The sequence below is a fragment of the Lactuca saligna genome, chromosome 3, assembly GCF_052625555.1.
Source record: "Lactuca saligna cultivar CGN05327 chromosome 3, ASM5262555v1, whole genome shotgun sequence".
Lineage (NCBI taxonomy): Eukaryota > Viridiplantae > Streptophyta > Magnoliopsida > Asterales > Asteraceae > Lactuca > Lactuca saligna.
Window position 1 is genome coordinate 48,774,376 of NC_136419.1, and position 16,724 is coordinate 48,791,099.

The window sequence follows — 16,724 nt, forward strand, 5'->3', positions numbered from 1 at the left end:
GGGTTGCTTATTTTTTAGATCTCATTGTCTTCTTCGAGCCTTATGAACCTTTGTGCTCTGCTCCTTACTTTATCCATTATTTTGCATGGAGTAATTACAAAGTCTTCATAGAGAGGATAGTCTTTCTTCAAGCCCATTTTGAAGGCTTCAACAACAGTTTCCATGTCGATGTTGGGGATACCCATAGCTTCCATGCCAAACCTGTTTAAGAAATGTCGAAGAGATTCCTTAGGATCCTAAACCACCCGATAGAGATCACTAGTGATCTCCTTGAATGTTCTTCTACAAGAAAATTGATTGTTAAAACTATTAACTAAATGTGCAAATGAAGTAATAGAGTAGGGAGGAACGTTCAGCAGCCATTTCAAGGCTGATCATATGAGGGTTGAACCAAAACCCTTGCATATGCAAGCTTCGTTCAAGTGTGTAGGAATGGGGATTATCTCCATTCTTTCCCTGTATTGTGCAACATGTTCTTCAGGATCCATAGTCCCACCATAAGGCTTCATGTTGGTAGTTTAGAAGCACTTTGGGACCTCGGTGTCAACAATTGCAGGATTGAATCTTAAGATCCCATGGCTTGTTGGGGATACTTACATTATAGGATGGAATACTCCGAGTATTTTTGAGATCATTTGTCGTAGTTATTGAAGTTAGTTCACCATGATCGAGCTCATTCCTACATCAACATCCATAGAATTAGTAGTAAAAGTGTTATTATTGACGAAATTACCAAGATTGTTGTTATTGGGAGTAACGAAGGTTTCTCTAGGATCCTGGGTCGTATGAGCTTGTACTTTTGGAGTTGCACCCCAAACAGGAGTAGAGGCTGGTGTTGAGGATCCTATCTTGTGGTGGTTTGCTGAGGATCCTATATTGTCAAAATTCAGGATATTGGGCTGCAAGATCAAGGGTGCTGCTTCTTGCGGCTTGTGGATCTATACCCTTATTCTCTCTATTTCCTTGAGTGTTTTCCTGTTGTCCTCGTTTTGCTGAGTAACTTTTGTTCCAATCTCTTCAACATAACAAAGAGATCTATATTGGAAATCATTACAAGAGGATCCTAAAATCCTTCAGTAGCGACCGGAGAGATATTTTTCTTTGGTGCCTCAGAATTTTTCTTGGGAGCTCCAGCTGGGGGTGGAGGACGGTTTTTATAGGACATGGGAGGAATGGGGGAAGAGCATAATGGTTGTTGGGCATACATGATTCTCGAACAATTATGAACACCATAGTCCCATTGTGGGCGCCAAATTGTTATCGTCAGAAATCGTTCAAGTACAATTCGACCAAATTGTATGAGAGGCGGTGGTGTTTGTGAAATGTAGGTACAGAATAATGATCAAAGTTTGACAAGTGAGTTACCAGGAAAGCCCTTGATCCTTTATAGGATCTCCGACATAAAACCTTAGGAAGTGATAATGATCACCTGCCTTGTTGTGTTTTATTGTTTAAAATCTAAGGTTACAAATATGATGAAACTAATACGACTACAAGTGTGGTTATCAGGCTAATCGTGTGTGTAGTGTGTTATTTACAATTTAAGCTAATCAATAAGAACTCTGAGATTTCCAGGATCCTCCTTGAACAAGTATTTGCATGTTGTTTGACTTGGCATTCCCGGGTCTTAAGCTTAGTTGAAGTGATTCTCTGTTAAGAATAAGTCTTGTCTTAACTAATTCTGCATATGTGAGAAGAGGAGAAAAATATAGTAGTTATAATTGTTAGGAAGTATTAGTAAATAATAGTTAGGATCCTGCGATATATTTAACGATCCTGAGGTTTCAGTAATTTTAAGAATCGTAAATATGATTTTGGGATCCTACCACTAACAAATAGGTATTGCTAAATCGCGACACACGTCTAACAATCAAGCATTTACAAATGTATGATAAAAATAACGGAGGGGATTCTTTGCGAACACTTCTGGCCTTTTAAATAATCGGAGAATACATGCATTAAGATACACCAGCTAAATTGTTAGTGAGCTCTACAGATTTTGACACAAAGTATTTTTATACCCAAAAGTGTTTTATAAAGTTTATCTTGTTGACTAGCTTTTATAAATACGTACTTTTCTATCAAAAGTACAAAATAATTGAGTTATTGTAACATCCATAAATTTCACAAAAATTTTAAACTTTTTGAAACATCCAAAAACACCATTTATTACAAATTGTTTTCAAAATAGTTCGTCATCGGAGTAATTCCTAGAAATTATAACACAAAACATGAGGAGGTGCATGATCAAGCCTTCACCTTCCCGCGGTCCTCCGAAATACCTGAAACAATAAACCAAACTGTAAGCTCGAAGCTTAGTGAGTTCCCCCAAAATACTCGCACAACAACAAAACACTTATAATAATAGCATACAATAGGCCCAATCAACCATCAGGTTGGAATGCTCCAGATCCTCAACTATCGGGTTGGAATGCCATCATACTACTAGTCCAATCATCCTCGGGATGGTATACCATCGACCCACAACCATAATGTTAGAATGCCCACATAGTATGAGGCTAATCATCCTCGGGATGGAATTCTCTCGACCCACAACCATTGGGCTGGAATGCCCACATACTATGAGTCTAATCATCCTCGGGATGGAATACTCTCGGCCCACAACCATCGGGTTGGAATGCCTACATATTATGCGTCCAATCATCCTCAGGATGGAATACTCTAGGCCCACAACCATCGGGTTAGAATGCCCACATACTATGAGTCCAATCATCTTCGGGATGGAATACTATTGGCCCACAACCTTCGGGTTGGAATGCCCCGGTTTGTTGGCTCATGCACAAAGCAAAAAGCCTTAACCACCAATCAAACATATGAATATATATATATATATATATATATATCAGATAATTACATAACAATCTATAGACAGTCAAACCGATCTATAGATCACTAAGCATAGAAGCATCCTATCTACTAGGATACCGATCTAACAGACCACAACAGTAACGAAGCAGGATAACAATCCAAAGGGCCGACCTTGGTGCCTTCGACCCTTAAGTAAAGTGAGGAAAGCTCACCTGGCAAGTAGCATTGGATGATAATGTTAAACTCCCAAACACAACTCTAAACTCAACCACCTACAATCATCATAGGACCAATTCTATCAAGCCCCAAATTACCAAAGTACCCTTAAAAGTCAAACTTGATCAACCCTTGGTCAAAGTCAAAGTCAATGGTCAAGATAAATAGTCCATGTTGACCCGACTCGTCAAGTGTAGCTTACAGACTCATCGAGTTCCTTCAAAACTCAAAAAACTGCAAAAACTCGAGTTAACTCACCGAGTTACCAAACAACTCATCGAGTCCATGCAGTGTCCAGAAGATCGGGAAAACCCTAACCAACTCGTCAATTTGGATATGCAACTCGTCGAGTTCCTTCAGCTCTTTTCTCATTCACACGCTTTTAAGCGAAACTAAGGTTCAAACTTTAGATCTAGCCTCCTAGAGTGTAGTTACCAAGTAAAGTTGCCAACTTTATGTGCATGCAAGAGGTCTACGGCATTGAGAAACACCAAGACTAGATAAAGCTGATAACTTTATAACTAAGGGGCCCAGAGGAGTCCAGATCTGAAGTTACAACTTCAAATCATGCTCAACTTCCAAAAATGGATCAAAAGTAGGCTAAAAAGGCCCTAAACTCTTGAATAGGAAGATGTAACAAGAAAATGATCAAGGTAACAACTTTTTACTTTCAAAAGGTTGCTACAATTGAGTAGATGTTGGATCTATAAGTTCCTTCTTGTTCCAAGCTCCAAAACCTTCAAGTTTCTCCAAGAAATGCACCAAACACACACTCTTTGCCTTGTACACACTCAAAATGGCAGGTTAGCCCATTTAGGGTTTTCTTCTGGATGATAGGGTGGTAAGGGTGGCTGGAGAGAGGACTTAAGGTCCTTTAAATAGGGTGCAAACCCTAAAAATTAGGGTTTTCAAGCACAGCCTTAACTCATTGAGTTGTGTCCTCTAACTTGTCGAGTAGGCAACATAATCCCCTCGGTCAAATCAATTTCTACACGACGAGTTGGGGCAACAAACTCATCGAGTAGGTCTACAAATATGAATACAAAAGCTTCAAATTTATACATGGGAGTAGGGATGTTACAATTGTCCCCCACTTGAACTAGACTTCATCCTCAAAGTTTGGTGTAACAAACAGATCTGGGTAATGCTCCCACATCTCGAACTCCAGCTCCTAAGTCCACTCGGATCCCTTCCGATGCAGCACTACCTTTACCAGAGGTATCTCCTTGTTGTGCATGACCTTTATCTTCCTTTCCAATACAACCACTGGTTGCTCAACATAATTCAAGCATTCATCAACCTAAATGCCATTAAAGGACACCACCGCATCCTCGTCTAGTATGCACTTCCGCAATTGTGAAGTGGAACGTGCTATGAATCTGACGGAGCTCCTCCGAAAGATCCAGTCTATATGCAACCTTGCCAACCCTGGCAATAATCCGAAATGGTCCAATAAACTTGGCCCCCAACTATCCCCTCTTCCTGAAGCGGATCACACCCTTCCAGGGTGAGACCTTCAGCAACACCATATCGCCGACCTGGAACTCCAACTCGGATCGGCGTCGGTCGGCATAGCTTTTCCACTGACTCTGAGTAGTCTGCAATCGCTGTCTAATCTGTTGAATGTTCGTGGTAGTCTGTAGAACCACCTCGGTCCAACCCATGACCCTATGGCCAACCTCACCCCAACATACTAGGTTACAACATGTGTGCCCATACAACAACTCGAAAGGTGGAACACCAATGCTAGAATGAAAGTTCTTGTTGTAGGAGAACTTTGCAAGGGGTAGGTGGGAATCCTAGCTCCCACCGAAGTCAATGACATAGGACCTTAACATATCCTCGATGGTTTGAATGGTCCTCTCACAATGGACGCCTGTCTATGGATGGTAAGCGGTATTAAAATGCAGTCTCGTGACCAGTTCCTCATGGAACTTCTGCCAGAAACCGGAGGTGAATCGAACATCACGGTCTGATAGAATAGAGACCGACACCCGGTGGCGAGAAAGGATCTCACGGAGATACACATCGGCTAACTTCTCGACTGATGAACTCTCCCGAATATCCATAAAATGGGCGCTCTTGGTTAATCGATCCACGATGACCCATATCGCATCATATCCCTTTGCCTTCCTCGACAACTTGGTAATAAAGTCCATCGTGATATGTTCCCATTTCCACATGGGAATCTCCAGAGGCTGAATCTTGCCATGCGGCCTCTAATGCTCGGCCTTGACTATCCTCCAGGTCAAGAACCTTTTGACATAGCAAGCGATCTATCGCTTCATGCATAACCACAAGTAACTCAAACACATATCCCGTTATATCTTGGTGGCCCCTGGGTGAATAGAGAAACAAGACTTATGGGCCTCCTTCAGTACAATCTTTCTAACCCCACCAGACACCGGAACCCACACCCAACTGCATCGGGTCAATAATCCATGACTATCCTGCACGAATATGGTGATATCGCCCCTGATCCTCTGAATTTTCCAATTCTTATGGTGTACACCCACACCCTAGGCCTCTCTAATCAATGCCACTAGTATGGAGTCCATCGAAATCCTCATACATGATGTCAAAACATAAGATCCATCTGACTTGCGGCTCAAGGCATCCGCTACCACGTTAACTTTACCCGGATGGTAAAGGATATCGCAGTCATAACTCTTGACTACGTCCAACCATCTTCGTTGCCTCATGTTCAGGTTCGGCTGACCCATGATGTGTCTCAAACTCTTTTGGACTGTGTAAATGGTACAACAGACCCTATAGACGTAATGCCTCCAGATCATGATATCAAATACCACTACTTTCAAATCAAGATCATGTGTGGGATATCTGGACTCATGCGGCTTAAACTTTCGTGATGCATATGCTATCATGCATCCTCTCTGCATGATAAGATCTTTAGAAAATTTCAACACAAGTAGTTTGAGGTTGTTAGTTTTGGTTTCTAGGCTAAAAGAAGAAAGAAATATTTAGCTACAATACCCATAGGCTATAAGCTCCTTAAAGTACTTCTCAAGGATAGGTTGGCCTTTCCTCCCAATTTGTTTGGTAGGATTAGGGAATTAGAGAATTCTCGGGTGTGGCTAAGATAGGCAAGAGAACGATATAGGTTATGTCTTTGAGGATGTAGGGTTTAACCTCATAGCATAAGATCTTTTTGACCAGGAATTTGGTAAGTCACGTAGTTCTCTATAAAAAGCATTGAATGCTTTAATGCAGAAGAAGAATAGACCACTCAATACATATGTCAGACTTAGAGAGTTTGGTTAAACCCATAGTAAGGATTCAGTTACCCTATATCAAGGGTTGACAATGGTAGGAGCGATGTTAAAGAAGAGCATGTTTTCCTTGCTTGATTTGTTTAAGTCAACGTCTAAGGAACGTATAGGTAAAATAAGAGACGTATGAAAGGAGATCATTTGGAAAAGGATTTTTCCCATTAAAAGTGGTGGAAATTCCTTCTAAGGTTTGACAATGTAAAAATTATACACATAAAATTGGTGGACCCAGTCGTTGATCTAAGAATGACTAGTTGGTCTTGATGTTATTGGTAGTAGTTGAGGCTAAATAAGAGTCCTTATATGACAAAACAAAATGTTTTGCTTTGTAAAGTCTAGCCATTCAATCTATCAGTTTATCAGACTCGTTTTCGCTATCTTTTAGCCTTGTTTAGTGTCTGTTTTAGGGTTCAAAGCTCAGTACATTCAAGCACTGAGTATAGGATCGAGTTGCGTAAGTTCTTCACCTAGAAATCAAGCCATACACTCCATGTAAGGGAGTGTGCGGCCGTACACATGTGTGTTGGGCCCTACACCCCCTCCCTAAGTATGATATCCTTCCATTTCCAAGTCATTCCTCCTGTTTCCAAGTCAAGAACATCGATTTCTCTCTCAACTATCATCACGTTTCTCATCTTGATCTTCAAAAGTGGCAAGTGATTATTCCATCTTTCTTGATATCCTTCCTAGTCTTGTAATCATCTCATGATTCATCCATGAAAACATATCTTTTGACTAGATATTCAAATCTTCATCCATTTCACTAAGAACACACACTTGTTCTTGGTGACTGTGAACCCTTTTGAGCCTCCAAATCGTAAGTACTCATTCCCTATGCTTAGTACATGTTAGGATAACTGGATTAACACCTAGAACACAAGAACATAAGGAGTATACGACCGTACACCCATGTGTGGCCGTACACCCTTCAAAACACCCCTAAAGGGACTTTAAAATGCAATTCTAGCTTCAAGACTTGATGAGCAATAGTCCCACAAGCTTCCCCACCATTCAAACACACTTTTATGCACTTATTACCATGAGTGTATAGTTGTACACTCCCTAGCTGTACACCCATTGCCACACACTCTATTTTGTGGCCGTACACTCCATTTAGATGAATCACATGTGATTCTAATACTTGGTCCAAGTGTTTCCTAGTCCCTAAAGGTGTTTCCTTGCATGTGTTTGCTTCTAAACACTATATTCATGCCAATATATGTCATTATATGTCATTTAGGTCTCGTATGTGTCTTGAGACTTCACTAGTGGAGCTTCTCATCCTTACGCGCTTATTCATTTGAATCACCCATATAAGGTGAGTTTATACCCCTATAATCAATCTTTTAACTGTTTTGATGCTTTTAAAGGGCGGGGGGGGGGGGGGGGGGAATACAAGTTGAACACAATGCTAATTGTGTAAATGTTTAATTATAAACATATTTTAAAGGATTGCTTATGTACTATTAAGTGATCAAAACATTTCCAAAACTCTTTTAAAGTTATGTTACTTCATAGTTTACAAAACTTTGTTTTTGAAGTACAATCATAACTTAGTAGATAAAATGAGTCTTTTCTTCAAGTTGGTATCAGTTCAAGTAAACATACTAGTAAGATATAATAGGTATAGTTTACGGGTTCAGTTCATACTATAACAAGTACAGAGAAGAGCATACCATAACAAGTATAGAGAAGAGCATAATATAACAAATACAGGGAAAAACAAACTAACACTAACAGTTGAACAATTCTAAAAGTACACACTTATACGATGTTCCTAGTAGTCTAGGAAGACATGGTATCCTTAATTCACCATTTGTAATGAATTAAGATGTTAATATATCTTTCCAGGTTTGCGTTGACACCAGTACAATTTCACGTACTAGGGTTAGCAGGCATGAGGTGATAAAGCATACTAATATATCTTTCCGAGTTTGCGTTCGCACCAGTACGATTTCACGTACCTGGGTTAGCAAGCACGAGGTGATAAAACATAATAATATATCTTTCCGGATCTACATTAACACCAGTACGATTACACGTACCTTGGTTAGCAGGCACGAGGTGATAAAAGATAATAATTTATACAGAGTATCTTTGTAAAGTACCTGACAGTAATAAATAAAATACATAACTTATTCGTAATATGAACATTAAGTAGAAAGGTACATATAACGCTAATTTTATGATTCTTTAGTGTATACATCAAGGATATATATATTAATCGGGTCTAGGAGATAGTAGGACGTGTGCTTTCCGCCTTACTTCTTGTTCCTTGTTTGGTTGTGGGCTTAGGGCAGATGCACCCAGTCTAGTATAAATCCGATCTTAGTTATACATATATACATATATATATATATATATATATATATATATATATATATATATATATATATATATGTATATGTATATGTGTGTGTGTGTATATATATATATATATATATATATATATATATATATATTCCGTATACACCAAGTAATCATAAGGAGTACTAGGTATAGCTCAGGTCATACTAAACTAATTCAAATACATCATTTTCTAGTACAAGAACATACTTTTTAGAAATAACATGAAGTAGACTAAACTAGAAACTTATCAGTAAATAGGGTTTAATCCATTTTATTAAACCAGTATAACTTAAAGGACCTTAAGTGGTTAACTTTATAATACCTTGGTATATACATCGGGGTTATATATAATTAAGAACCGATAAGTAGTTGGATGTGTCCTTCTGCCTTACTTCTTGTTCATTGTTTGGTTATGGACTTAAGGCAGACTTACACAACTAACTATCTATTCGATACTAGGTTATATATAGCTAGTATAAACCAAGTGATTATAGAAGGAACCATCATGGTTACCATTTTACTAAAATAAGTAAGGGTTTTATTAAAGACTTTTTTCATCAAATATATAGGAACTATTGCAATTAAATCTATGAGTACCAAGTGAATCGCCATGGTTATATACAATGATGATCTAACAAACAATGGGAGGTGTGCCTTCTACCTCATTCCCTGTTCCTTGTTTGGTTGTGGGCGTAAGGCAGATGCACACAATTGATTGTTTGTTTATTCTGAGTTTTATATAACTTATTTCCACTTAGTACTCATAGAAAGGATTGTAGAGTCATTTTTACTTATTTTTCATCAAAGTAGGAAATATAGGATTTTTTGGAGGAACAGACGAACTTTTCTAAGCAGAACAGAACTTACAACTTACTTACATCACTAAAATCTTATGAACTCACTAGCTTAAATGTTGATCAACTCTTTCAAAATAACTTGTATTCTCAGGAAACTAGTAGACAGGTACGCGCACTGGGAATTTAGAAGATGGAGCACTATAGCTTCATGTCTTGTTTTGTTATTTACTTTTTTGTCCATGTTATGTAATCCACATACTTTGTAAATATTTTCTTTCTAATGAAATGATTGTTTATTACTTTGATTACTATGATGCATGTCTTGTGATACTAAACATGACGTCCTCCACTCCCGAACGTTTCCACCGTTCCAGTTTTGGGGTGTGACACCTTAGCATGAATTGACAAGGATTCAAGCATAAGAGTGACTCCTTGTTGAGAAATACGTGAGCAGTGGTAGTTGCTAAAGACACACCTCGTCAGTGCAAGTAATTTTGTAGTATGGTTAATAGAATTTGAACCTACAAAGCAATAAGAGACCCTAAAGATTCCCCTATGAGACTTAGAGTTAAAATACGATGATAGGGTATCATTCAAGATCTATCCAAACCTTCAAGGTGCAGGGTTTCGGTTAACAGAAACCAAAAGGATCGTAAGTAACTAGTTTAATTTCCTAGATACGTTTGTTCAGTTAAGGATCACATTAGATAAATTGTCAAATATGACTATGTATGCCTCTAATAATATTTTAGTTTTGGTTTAGGCTTCAGGGTAGACTACATGTTAGGTTTAGTTGTTTCTTATGTTGATAAGCGAGTAAGTTAATTTTCAAATCTATAACATTCGTAGATTAATAGTGGGTGACGATTAGGCTTTAGCATCTATGCTACATAGGTTAAGTGTTAGCCAAAACATTGTAAACGAGAGTTGAAGATCTCGTAAATACCAATCTGTCGATATGAAGAAAGTCGAGAACGGAGGCTGTATGAAGAATATATGAATTTTACACAATCTTTTGCAGTATAATCTTCTTAGACTATTAAATTTAAAATGAAATGAGAATTAGTAGGGCCAGTCCAAACCGATTTGAGACCCTGGACAAAAACAAAAAATTGGGCCCTTTAAAATTAAAAAAAAAAAAAAAAAAAAATTAACGGCAAAAGATATTATATATTGAACGGCCAACAATGCTCTCGAAAATATACAAAAATGAGAATATTTTTCGAGTCATGAAGGAAAAATGTTAAAAAAAACATCTACCTCTCCATATATCGATAAACTTGAAGCTCTAAAACCGAGAATAGTCTCAAGTGCTCCACTGCATACCCAAATCCAAAACATAGTGACAATGAACAATTTAATCTTGCAAAGAGACATAAACTCTAGCCTATTTGAAAGAAAATATAATGCCTTTATGAAGAGTACCATCTTGTGAATATTAGCTCTATATATAAGCAAATAATAACATCAAACTTTGCCCTTTATGTAAAAAAAAACATTCCACTTTGATATTTTTCAGCCATCCAAACAAGTTTATACCTAAATAACCAAACCTATAAGCCCTTCTAGATCCTCATAGATTGTATCTGTACAAAGGTGTTCCCTCATACATGAATAATTTTTAAAGAATTTCCATATTTGCATCCACCTGTTAAGAAAAAAAAAAGTTGTAGTAAAATTAATTATCAAGTTTATTATGATTAACTATATCTAGAAATCAAACAACTATTGAACCAATTATATGAAACATCCACAATGTTCATCTAACAACAACTAAATGAAAATCAAACTAATTTACAAGGTTAGAGGCTTCCATCGATTTAGTGTTATAACCAAACACATTAATCAACAAACATACATGAGAGAAAGAGTTGCTGAACATTAATCAAAAAATTACAGGGAGTATTTTTTTAGATATAAGAATATAGATAAAAATAACTAACCTTAATGAAGAAGTGCTTGGAGATCTGGAGATCAAATCAGTAAACGAAATAAAAGAAAGCGTCGTTGAAGAAGCGTAAACCTTAATGAAGAAGCGTTTGGAGATATAGAGATCTAACCAGTAAAAGAAATGAGAGAAAGAGTATTTGCAAGAAGAGTATAGGTGCAAGTGACGAGACGACATTGGAGTTTCAAAAAAATGCCCTAATCAAATGATGGATCGATAAAAAACCAATCAGAGATGAAAAAACCCAAGTTGCTTCGGGAGAAGTTGAACATATTAAAAAAGATGGTTAACAGATCCGAACTCACATGTTCCACTTCAAAACTACAAAGCGCCTTAACCATCTAAGATACGGCTATCTTTGGTTGTTTGCTGCAAATTCTATTTTATATCCCTAAATCTATATATACGCACACACATTTCGGGGGCCCTGAGATTTAGCGAGGCCCCGGGCGGTCGCCTAACTTGCCCTCCCTCTAGGGTCGACCTTGGTCTAGATTTACACAAATGTTCATTCAATTCTCTCAAACAAATATTCTAATACCAACTTGTAGCATTTCGAAAATTATAAATTTTAAAATTTTCAAAAACAATCCATTTCAACCATTTAGTTAATCATAATATTTAGTTTTATTCATATATTAGTCGTGATTAGGACCATTAAATGATATGATTTTATAAGGTGGTTCAAAATCATTCCAATTTTACATAATAATTTAGTGTAAAAATATTATTTTATGGTTAATATTAATAACATAATTACTTTCAATATGTATTTGTCAAATTTTAACTATATAATTTTATTTTACGGAATAAGCGGACAATATCTAAATTCTTATATATATATATATATATATATATATATATATGTATATATAATAGTATTAATTTTCAAGGAAGGTGGAAGTTTACACCGACGATGGTAACCCTTAACTTTCATAAATTGAAATTTCAACCCTGATATTTTTAAAAATATCTTGTAATATTTTATTTTTCATCCCTATATTTTTTCAATTATCATTTTGACCCCTCCATTTTTTTCAACATTCGTAAAGGACATTTTTTACTCATCTATTTCTTAAAATACTTTGTGAAATAATATTTTCCATTCATTTACTTTTTAAAATGTCACTTTTATCAATTTATTTTTCACAACTTAATTTCATAAATGATATTTTCCACCACTATATTTCTTAAAATACTTTATAAAATAACATTTTGATATAAATTATGTGTACATTTTGGTGTTTATTTTTATGTATGTACTGTACGTATGACTTCTGTTACATATATATCTGTTACATACAATATGTTTTCAATCGATCTGTTACATACAATATGTTTTCAATCGATGATATAAAATTGAGTTGATCAGTAGTACCAGTCTTGCATACGTATCTAAAATACAAATGTACCTAACTATTGTTAATATAATTGTCAAAATCCAACTTACAAAAGGGATTATCATGCCGCAATGTGTGGGGGAAATTTACAAGTTCATATTATTTTTTAACGTAAGATCATCTCACAGTTGAAGACTGTAGTAATTAAACCCGAGACCCACTCAATTTTGATGTGTTCAAATACTAAGTTATGACTACTATACCATAATGATGAGTATTTTGAAATTTTAAATAACTAAAATTATGTATGTGGTAGTTATTGATGTGTAAATGGGCTACAATTTTGAAAGAGTGTTATAAAATATAATTCTAAAAGCTAACATGATACAGTTAAATTAAGAACAGTAAGACCGTACTAATGTGGATGTATATGAAATATGATATAAGAAATAAAAATAACAACATTTAATGTAATAAATAAATACCAGGATACAATAGTGCTTCCTGAATTGATTTTTAAATATGTTATGATTGATAACGTCTTTATTTGTGACTTTATCGATTGACTGATCATACTTTTATATTTTTATTAATAAACCCTTAATCTACTTGCTATCCTTCACTGATAAGGAAAAAGGTTCTCAAAAGGACATATACCACCATACGAAAAGCAAAGGTCTTTGTACCAAAACAATGAACCATAGTGGAATTGTTTCTAATGGTGGATACACATACCAAAAATAATGCTTATTTTCGTATCTTAAGAATACAAATGGTAATCTATTCATCTTCACTATCTGCCTTTGCTGACCATAAGTTTACCACCCACGATGGACACCCATCCATTAGAGCGTTTAAATAAAGCATAACTCTTAACAGTAATCAAATATATTAAATATGCCGTTAAACTTGTTTTATGATGATATGAAGATAAATAAATTGATAACTCAGCTAAACAAGATAAAATTGCGATTATATCACCTTAATAGAAAGTAAATTTTATACATCATGTCTCTTTTAAATCATGATTTCGAAATTATAAGCTAATCATAACTGGACTATTAATGACTTTAGCATCGTTTCACTTGTAAGAAGGTGGTGATCGACTGCTCTAGACTAGGAATATTACACACGCATGCAAACGGAACTTAGGTTTCGTTTAATTTGTTTATTCAGTTTCCACTGAGAGATGTCAGGAATTTAAGCGTTAGGATTGTAAATGCATATAATAATCTCTTACCAAAAACTTTTCACCAATATTTTAAGAGAATATCCTTTCCTTTTTTTTTTTTTTTTTTTCGTATATATCATCATATCCAATTAAATGATGATATAAGTAACATTTAATGCCAATTAATGATATTTAACAATATTTTAGAATAATAACATGACAAATGTCATCATTTAAACGGAAAGGAGGATCGTTAGAAACAAAAAATATAAAGATATTTAATTTCTCGTATTTTAATTGTTTTTGGGCTTGTTAAGTATTTAAATATAATTTTTATGAATTCCTGAAACAAAAGCAAAATTCTGAATATCTTAAAGTCATTAAAGATGACAACTTTCCACATAATCTTGAATTAACTATGGCAACTTTCTTTATAAATGAGCCTCATCCTTTTCTATAAACAAACAATACTTTTTGGTCCCAAAACCAAGCAAAAATGGACACCAACAATGTCGAGAGCGTGGAGAGCCAAAACCAGCATTTACAGTCACATGAATCATCACCAACCAAAGGCACCACCTTCCTAAGAACTTGCTTCAATGGTGTCAATACTTTATCTGGTAAATACACACAAAACAATCGTATATATTTTTTATGCATGATCTCATATTTCCCCAGTAACAAACGTCATCTTGTTTTTTATACAGGTGTCGGGATACTTTCTATCCCGTATGCGCTCTCAAAAGGTGGGTGGTTAAGCCTAATTTTACTACTCTTGGTAGCTCTTTTATGTTTCTACACAGGATTACTTCTTCAAAGATGCATGGATTCAGACCCCCTCATCATCAAAACATACCCCGACATAGGCCAAGTGGCATTTGGGAGAAAAGGGAGGGCGATTATTTCTACCTTCATGTACCTCGAGCTTTTCTTGGTGGCAGTCGAGTTTTTAATTATGGAAGGTGACAATTTACACAAGTTATTTCCAAAGGAAAGTTTTGACATTTTTGGAATGAAAATTGGAGGGAAACAAGGGTTTGTTTTGGTGACTGCTCTTGTGGTATTGCCTACAACTTGGTTGAGAAATTTGGGGGTGTTGGCATATGTTTCTGCTGGCGGAGTAATTGCATCGGTGATTCTGGTGTTGGCTGTGTTTTGGGGTGGTGCTTTTGATGGAGTTGGATTCCATGAGAGAGGGGAACTCTGGAATTGGAATGGGTTGCCAACTGCCGTAAGCTTGTTTACTTTTTGTTACTGTGGTCATGCTGTTTTTCCAACTCTATGCAATTCCATGAAGGATAAGTCCCAATTCCCCAAGGTTAGTATTTGGTTTTATATTGCAATTTAACCATCATTCATACCAAAATACATTAATGATACTACACTTGACAAAAAGACAAGCATATTTTGAGAAATAATGGAAGGGTTGATATTAAGACTTTGTAATTATCAGGTGTTTATGGTAACTAGATGTGTTTTTTGGTAAGTAACTAAGATCCTAAGGTATTAATATAATAAGTATTAACCAATACCTATTTATATACGATTGCAGGTTTTACTTGTTTGCTTTATTTTGAGCACTATAAGCTACGGATCGATGGCGATAATAGGCTACTTGATGTTCGGAGAGCACTTAGCTTCACAAGTGACATTAAATCTTCCCACAAAAAATATAAGTTCCAAAATAGCAATTTACACAACACTGATGAACCCCATAACGAAATATGCTTTAGTCATAGCACCAATTGCGGCATCAGTAGAAGAAACATTTCCCTTTCGAGAAAGCAAGATGATGAGTTGTATCATCCGAACATGTCTCGTGATGAGCACTGTCTTTGTGGCACTGTTGGTCCCTTTTTTTGGGTATGTTATGGCGTTTATTGGTGCGTTTCTGAGCATCACTGTGTCGATATTGTTTCCATGTTTGTGTTATTGGAAGATCGCGATAGGTTTCAAAAGAATTGGGGTAGAAATGAGTGTGATTTTGATGATCTTGTTTATTGGAACTTTTGTTGCGGTGGTGGGTACTTATACCGCTTTAACAAATATTATAAACGAGGTTCAGACTAAATGACTTGAACTCGATATTTCCGTTGTGAATTCCAAATAATTGTAAAAGGTTTTTGTATGCAATATAGTCTGACTAGAACTAGATAAAAAAAAAATTAGATTGTTATGATTCGCAGTTTTAGTGACACGATATATAGTTAAATAAAAACCCAGGAATTTTACATTTTCTTTTACATGAATTATGTTTACTAGAAACTAGAAATATTATTACTAACCCATAATTAACGTACGACTAACACACATATCACTTTGCAATGTTAGTTCTCTAAAAAAAGTCTCGCTTGAGTTGGAATGAAGAGCAAAAAATATATATTAAAATTTGGATATATTGTTTACTTTCGGTAAGTTTATTCAAAGATATTATGAAATTTTCAAACATCTAATTTATAATTGTCGGAAAATTGGTTTTAAATGATTTCAAAAAAATGAGCTTTTTTTTTTAATTATTATTATTATTATTATTATTATTATTATTATTATTATTATTATTATTAGCTTTTGTTTTTTTTTGGAGCATGAATATCAAAACCTAAAACGTTATTAAAATAAATAAACAATTATATGTTTGTGTTCTCCTCGTGATACCTTCGTTTTAGTATATCACATATTCAAAACGGATTTAAGATAAATGAAAAATTAATCTTTAATGTAAAGTGGTGAAAGAAGTAAATAAATAAGTTTAGTTCATCCCATATAGGTGGGAAAATGAAAAGA

The 16,724-nt window shown here is 35.5% G+C and overlaps 1 protein-coding gene across 1 annotated transcript; it reads left to right on the forward strand.

Moving 5' to 3' along the window:
• The first annotated feature begins 14,389 nt into the window (after positions 1 to 14,389).
• On the forward strand, positions 14,390 to 16,178 carry LOC145036446 (amino acid transporter AVT1I-like). The gene is made up of 3 exons (XM_078984888.1): positions 14,390 to 14,560; positions 14,648 to 15,258; positions 15,493 to 16,178. The coding sequence occupies exons 1-3, from the start codon at positions 14,437 to 14,439 to the stop codon at positions 16,012 to 16,014; spliced, it is 1,257 nt and encodes a 418-aa protein (XP_078841014.1). The 5' UTR covers positions 14,390 to 14,436; the 3' UTR covers positions 16,015 to 16,178.
• The last annotated feature ends 546 nt before the right edge of the window (positions 16,179 to 16,724 follow it).

Excerpts from the sequence above, each read along its gene's own strand:
- LOC145036446 (XM_078984888.1), top strand. The coding sequence starts at position 14,437 with ATGGACACCAACAATGTCGAGAGCGTGGAGAGCCAAAACCAGCATTTA. Across the intron at positions 14,561-14,647 it reads TGGTGTCAATACTTTATCTG|GTGTCGGGATACTTTCTATC; the intron begins GTAAATACACAC and ends TTTTTTATACAG. Across the intron at positions 15,259-15,492 it reads ATAAGTCCCAATTCCCCAAG|GTTTTACTTGTTTGCTTTAT; the intron begins GTTAGTATTTGG and ends ATACGATTGCAG.